At 35.6% G+C, this 7167-nt stretch overlaps 1 protein-coding gene across 1 annotated transcript; it reads left to right on the top strand.

Annotated features, from left to right (window-relative positions):
* Nucleotides 1–2281: 2281 nt before the first annotated feature.
* On the top strand, nucleotides 2282–6908 carry LOC149256048 (uncharacterized). The gene is made up of 4 exons (XM_089457371.1): nucleotides 2282–3811; nucleotides 4206–4301; nucleotides 4433–4500; nucleotides 6453–6908. The coding sequence occupies exons 1-4, from the start codon at nucleotides 3185–3187 to the stop codon at nucleotides 6580–6582; spliced, it is 921 nt and encodes a 306-aa protein (XP_089313497.1). The 5' UTR covers nucleotides 2282–3184; the 3' UTR covers nucleotides 6583–6908.
* Nucleotides 6909–7167: the final 259 nt, after the last annotated feature.

Genomic DNA, 7167 nt, shown 5'->3' with positions numbered 1-7167 from the left:
TGGATCGCAATATACAAAAGGGGTCCAATGTTAATACTTGGCCCAATTTTTTAGAGAACTAACTAAGGAGGATCGATTGTGCACTTCGTCGTACTAGCCGACTACCCTTGGTATGTGCGATTAATCTCCCTGAGTGTTGCTCTTGGTGTATTGTAGCAGCAAGATGGTTAATAGCTTATCTAAGTTTGGTTTCAGGGTAACCTTGGGGGATTTTCAATATACTAGAGGTACGTGGAAGAGCAGTTTGTGTACAAGTGGTGTCTGATGCACTACTACTCGAAGGGGTACCAACAAGGGTTACAAGGGAGTCCAACAAATGTGACCACCTCTTATAGTTCTTGCATGTATGCTTCCCCAACCGCAAGTTGATGCGCGTAATGACAGATCTTTCTAGTTTAAAGACTATGAAACACGTCTCTAACATATTAAAAAAATTGCTAAAATGGGTGTTGCCATTGGCCAAGGAAATTTCTCTACTACTAGTTGTAGTACGCTTGACCTGCGAAAAATATTGGAAGTGTGGAGTATGCTAGAGATACCACAGAAAATAACACAATGAGATGATAGAAAATGGAAATATTCTATTAAGATCTGCAACAATATTGTTCACTTGCCTCTTCGAGGGGGCAACCTCTAGTAGAGCATAGCTCAATTACACAACACAACACAAGACTTCCCTTACTATCTTCAACTATATATAGTTTCATGAGATCCAAAACCATAACTAATCGTGGTCCCTTGCATAATGCAGGTTAACCAATTTATTTATTAGTTATGGCCCGTTATAACTAATTGTGGTCCCTTTTTTATAATGTGGGTTAACCACTTACAATCATCATTAATGTTGTTAACCGCTTATGGGCTTTATTTATTAAACTAACTAATCATGACTCTTACGGGGCCCCTTGGGCCTATTACATTAATAAATGGGTTAGGGTCGGACCTTAACAATTTGCCTCCTTCCACTACCCAACTTAACAAGTTATGCCAGTCGCAATATAACCAAAACAGAGTGTCGCGCACTTAATTGGAGTCTTTAAATCCACATAATACTCACCAAAAAACACTCAATCCCACTTATTGATAGTGGCAAAACCATTAGAATACCACCTCATCCACTAGTGCTATCGTGAAAGCCCCGGCCTAGAAGCTTAATTCTATCTACAATGTGATGAACCTCACAACCATTGTGCAAACAAAATTTTGCTAGAACAGGGAAATTTATAACAATAAGTAATCAAAGCCCCTATGAATTACTCTTCAAGAATGTACAAAGGAGTTTTGAGCCAAAAAACCAATTATTGCATCCAAAGCATTGATTTCTAGAGTGCAACAAATATAAATTCACCATCAAACACAACCATAATCCCACATACATTGAAGATTATGAGAGGGTGGTGTATTGAACTAATTCATTGGGTGGTGCTCGTGTAAAAGAGCCTTGACACATCTTTCAGTTTGTCTACTTGCCGGTTGCATGTCCTGAGCATATGAAAGAACTCCACCACCTCGAACCTCACCATCTCTTTTCTTTTTGTGTATAATATTCTTAATAATGCATCATGATTTTTATCAAGGTTTTTGCTAATAGATTCGATTATCAATTCTAAATCTCCAAGAACAATCATTGATAATCCTTAAAAGCTTTTACTTAGTTGTTTCTACTCTTTCCCAATTTCGTCTCCCACATAAAAGAGTGCGCTTCAATTCAATGATCCCCATCCCCTAATTATTTCACTAATAATATTTTAACTTAAATGTATTCTCTATAAATTTAAACATAATTATTTTTACTGTATAAATTTAAACATAATTCATTTTACCATATAAATTTAAAAATAATTTTTTTACTAAAATTTATAAATTTGAATAATTTAATTTATATTTTTAAATATGATGAAATTACATCATTTAAAAAATAAATAAACTTAATAAGACTTTTATATATATATATATATATATATATATATATATATATATAACCTTTTATCACTTAATATTTAAGTTACATTGTTTTTTAAGATCGTTTGAAACCGATTTACAATTTTTCCTTTTGGTTAAAGTTAAAATGGGAATCCTCGCTTTCTACGTGGCTTTCAGCATATATGATCCCTTTCTCTTTTAAGAAAGAAAAGGCATCGAGTTCATTTTTAGTAATTTGGCGCGGATAAAATTTACATAACTATTCTAATTTTAAAAGATATTATTCCCTTCGTTCCCATCAAGCAATATACAGAGAATTCCCACAGTCAAACATGAAATTATAATTTGGAAACGCAAAGCTCTCCTGGGTATTCCTATGATGAAATTAAAGTGAATCAAGATAACTTCAAAGTTGAACTAGGTACAACTCCTGGTAGCATGGGTGTACAAGAAACACCTGTGAAATAGAATGAAAAAACCCAAAGGCTGTAGCTTAACTAGCTGCTTCTTTTTTAAGGGGAGGAATTTGGCAATAAGATTTTTTTATGAGATTGCAATGTTCTATAATTTTAATTTTATTTTTGAATATAAACATGGATTCAGTTTGTTGAAAAAAAATTGAAACACTGGAATGTGTGAAGTTAACAACTGTAAATTATGATTTCCCACATTTTTAACAAAATTCCAGGTAAAATGAAGAAAATCTACCCTAATAAGAGCCAAAACGATGCCTATACTGCAAACCAATATGCCAAAAGAAAGCTTAACTGACCATCTAATTTAAGAACATGTAAATACTCAAAGACAACTAAACAATTATCGTTGTGAGAACGAGTGAGAAAACAGCAATTTAGAGAAAAGAATTGAGTTAAACCTGAAGCTTCATGAGGATGAAAGTTGATAGATTGCGAAGCTTCCCAAAGCAAAATCAGAATTGAGCACAGAACGCTTGCTGCATGTCAACAAATTTGGATTCTGAAGGAATTTGTCATGTGTTCCAAGGCTTTCAACATCTAGATAAAACTGAAGCTAATGCAGAAATAGCTGTCCCAATCTTAAAACATCCTAGGACTCTTTTCCAGATTCAAATTAGAACGGTGTAACACACATATGTAAAGAAAATTATGAGCTATCAAGGATTTCATTTCTATTACACAACAGCTGGGATTGACAATCTTCAATTGGATTGTTGAGGATACAGCTCTGTATATCATCTACAGTTTATTCACAAGCACCCGCATAGCCTTTGGGGAATTTGGCTATGGCAAGCCACTGTTTCAGTCTAGTATCATTCTGTGACAGAATGCTACAGAAGGCCTTTGTTTATGCAGGCCTGGAATCCAAGCTCTTGGACGTGGATGATAAAACAACCATGCACTGTTGGACTCCAAAGAAGTGGGATGCCAACAAGAAAAATGTCATTCTCATACATGGCTTTGGGACCAATGCAATGTGGCAATGGTACCCACAGATAAAGCCTTTTACACAGAGCTTCAATGTCTATGTTCCAGACCTGGTTTTCTTCGGAGGTTCGACAACCAAAAGCTCTGAGAGATCAGAGATTTTTCAGGCAGAATCTCTCATGAAAATGCTGAAGAGATTCGGTGTGAACAAAATCAGTGTGGTTGGGACCAGTTATGGTGGTTTTGTGGCTTACACTTTGGCCTATCTCTACCCCGAGGCTGTGGATAAGGTGGCGATCGCAAGCTCAGCTATCTGTAGGCAGCTAGAAGACAACATAGAGCTGCTTAAACGTGCAAATATGTCCAAGATATCAGATCTTCTGCTTCCACAGTCTCCTGCTATTTTGAGGACTTTGACCAGACTCACTGTATACAAATCCCCAGTCACCATAGTTCCTAATTTTATCCTGAAGGACTTCATTCAAGTATGTATAGATGTCATTTATTTATTTTTTTCCACTATTGTTTATGAAATCCACTTTGGAATTGACTCTGGCTATCTAGAGAGCGAATTCTTTACATATCTACCACAATATTGAAATGGCTTGAAGTTATAGCACAGACACATCTAACCCCAGGCTTGATATGCATCTGATGTTGTATATTTTGCCCAAGGTAGAAAGATATGGACAGCGAAGGGTTGTAGAGTTAACTGATCATTTTACCATATCCAGACTATGCACCTAGCCTCTCTGGATGAAACATAAGCCGCAACATTTACAGACACCAGTCATCAATTATATAACTGCTGCCTTGTTTTTGTTTGTATCTACTGATCTAAGAACAAATTCTAAGGGGTTTATATGAACTGTGATGCAGACTCTGTATACGGAAAATAGAGCAGAGAAAGTTGAGTTGCTGGAAGGCATTATCCATGGCAGTGGAAGTGAGTCCCCTCTTCCTGTTATCAACAAGGTAATCAATATTGCCTTTATATTTTTCCGCTTGTAAGGTTTACCGTCGAGAGTTGTTTCCAACTGCTATCCTTGACCTCGATGTCTTGAGTATGCCTGGTATTAAAGGAGAGATTTATTGGTGATTTGTAGGACGTGTTGATTGTTTGGGGGGAGCATGACCAGATTTTTCCACTTGAGAAGGCCTTCCAACTCAAGAGGTGAGTCTTCCTGTTCCAATTGTGTTTCAACATTTTTGTTTGTATGGTTAGTTGTGGACGGTAAGCGATGTAGAGTTGGACTAAAGTCAAACTGATTGCACGTGTTCCTCTCTATTATTGTATTTAGCGTAAGGTAATAAAAAACACGCAAGAGAGGAAAATATGGTTAACTATAACATAGCAACATGCACATAAATCATATGTAGGAATTTACTTTGGAAAAACGCGTAAGGTAAAAAAAAACACGCAAGAGAGGAAAATATGGTTAACTATAACATAGCAACATGCACATAAATCATATGTAGGAATTTACTTTGGAAAAACTCAATGAAGGAAAAATTAGCTATGAATTGGTCATATTTGGCCGACCTACCAGGCAAGTGAACAGAACACTCACTCACTTCTAAAACCTTACAATGGCAGATTCCAAATCTATTTATAAGTGTCATTACATGCAATACCATGGGTTAGCAATATCATGTAAACAAAAAACCATATATTGTAAACCTAACAACTCGCAGAGTCGAGTTGATCTAACAATCCCCACTTTAAACTTGACTTGGGAATATTCCTTAGATCTCATCCAGAAGACCCGCATGCCCCCTATCACTCTAGACTTTTCTAGGGTTATGCATGCTTTACCAAATTTAATAGTCGTAGGCCCAACTACACGTAATTTAAAAAAAAAAATCATCTTCAAATCAATTTTTTTATTTCAATTTTTAGGTTGCTATCTAGGCACTTACAAATGCCACCATTTTCTTGCCTTGATCTCAATCTACAGTCATGTTTCCACTCCATGGGTTTTACCATCTAATACTTCTCAAGTGGATCCATCCACACTTAATTCATGCCATAACTCACAACCATGGCTCATTACATGCAATACCATGTGCCCGAAAAACCACATACCGTAAACCAAATAACTTTGACTCTACCGAGTCAAGTTTACCTAACAACCCCTTAACTGGGAAACTCTTCAAATCCAATCCAGAAATCCCGCATGCCACTGCCCCACTAACTGCCACCGCCACCCATCACTTTATTAGGGGTAGCATCTCTTACTAAGGTCTTAAATTCTTAATAGCCATATGCCCATTTACATAGAGCTTTTACAAAAGCTGCATTTACAAAGTAAATTTTTTTATTTTAAGACTATTTGGGCACTTACAAATGCCACCATTCTCTTGCCTGGCTATTCCACGTTCCCACGTCCATGCAACTATGCTGCTCCATGAATTTGCGAACAGGTTTTACCATCTATTACTTCTCAAAACAACCCATCACGCCAATGGATCTGTCCATAGTCAACTCATTCCACCTGACTGCCTTCATGATAGTTTCATTCAACAGCTCACAACCATGGTTCTAAAACCACTTTCTAGGAATAAACATGCAAGATAGATATAGTTAATTATAACATAGCACCAACCGTACCTAATTTTCTTGGAAAACCCCTATGGAGGAAAAACCAGTCATGAAGTTCCAATTATCCTTTGGCCAAATCTAGTCAATCTAATTGCCAAGTGAGCACAATACTTGCTCACTTTGGTCACCTTACAATAAAAGATTCCAAGCCTGTTTATAAGCTTTATTATATGCAATATATGTATCGCCAATACTATAAAACTAACAACTTTGACTTTGTGATACAAATCAAATTTACTTAACATTGGGTAACCTCATCTGATCTGGATGGCTTTTAGCTATCCCTAACAATTAAGTTGTGTCAGATGCATTTATAATTTGAGAATTCTGTATCCCTGTAATGCAACTAAAATTGAAGAGGCAATGCAACTAGCCATAATGTAGCTGATCAAGTGCTATAAAACTAACAACTTCTACTGGAGGATGTAATATTTAACTTCTATTAATCAAGAAGGTGGATTTGAGTGTTCTGGGTATTTTTGCAAAGATAATAAAGATCTTTGATAAATATGTTGATTGTGCAGGCATCTTGCAGATCAAGCAGAGCTGGTAGTAATGAAAAATACCTCCCACGTTCCTCACATTGAGAACCCACAGGTGTTCAATACAATTGTGAAGAATTTCCTATTGAATCACAAGCAATCCATTTCATAACCAACTTGTATTTTAGTATTAACAAAATTATATTATTAGTAATTTCCAATTTTTAATGATCAATATTATTCTGGTTTCCAATTTTTATTGTCTATGTTTCAGCAAGCAACTTTAACCTAAACTATTAGTCTGATATATGAATAACTAGCAATCCTAAACCAAAAATCCTGTTGGATTATCTCATTGTCTTTCAAAGCACTGTTTTTGGTGCATGTTGGATCCATTTTCTTTTCAAAGAGGGACTGAAAAGGCACAGCCTGAGCCGATGTGTAAACCACATGCAATTTGGAGAACAGGGATATGAAACCAAAGGACTGAAGTGAAAATCATTACTTTCAATCTTTTGATCAGATACTCAAATATCATGTCAACTCTGTGTATAATCAGAGGGTTTTGTTAAAATTAGGTATATGTTTTAGATTAGAATTTTCTGTTGAAGAATCTGTATTATATCTCAGTTAAATGTATTCATAGTATTTAAAATTAAAATAAAGAAATGAAATTTGTATTAAATTACAACGACAAGAATGAAAAAAGTGCAAATATTTATGATTTACAATTTTTTTTCGTTGAGATTAAAGTTGT

Source organism: Pinus tabuliformis, chromosome 7 (genome assembly GCF_031772625.1).
Source record: "Pinus tabuliformis cultivar Carrire ecotype Pingquan chromosome 7, CPIR1, whole genome shotgun sequence".
NCBI classification, from domain to species: Eukaryota; Viridiplantae; Streptophyta; class Pinopsida; order Pinales; family Pinaceae; genus Pinus; species Pinus tabuliformis.
Note: the sequence above shows the minus strand (reverse complement) of the source record. Positions and strands in the feature narration are given on the sequence as shown.

Coding starts and splice junctions, on each gene's coding strand:
- LOC149256048 (XM_089457371.1), top strand. CDS start 3,185: ATGGCAAGCCACTGTTTCAGTCTAGTATCATTCTGTGACAGAATGCTA. Junction 4,302..4,432: donor CTCTTCCTGTTATCAACAAG/GTAATCAATATT, acceptor GGTGATTTGTAG/GACGTGTTGATTGTTTGGGG. Junction 4,501..6,452: donor AAGGCCTTCCAACTCAAGAG/GTGAGTCTTCCT, acceptor TTGATTGTGCAG/GCATCTTGCAGATCAAGCAG.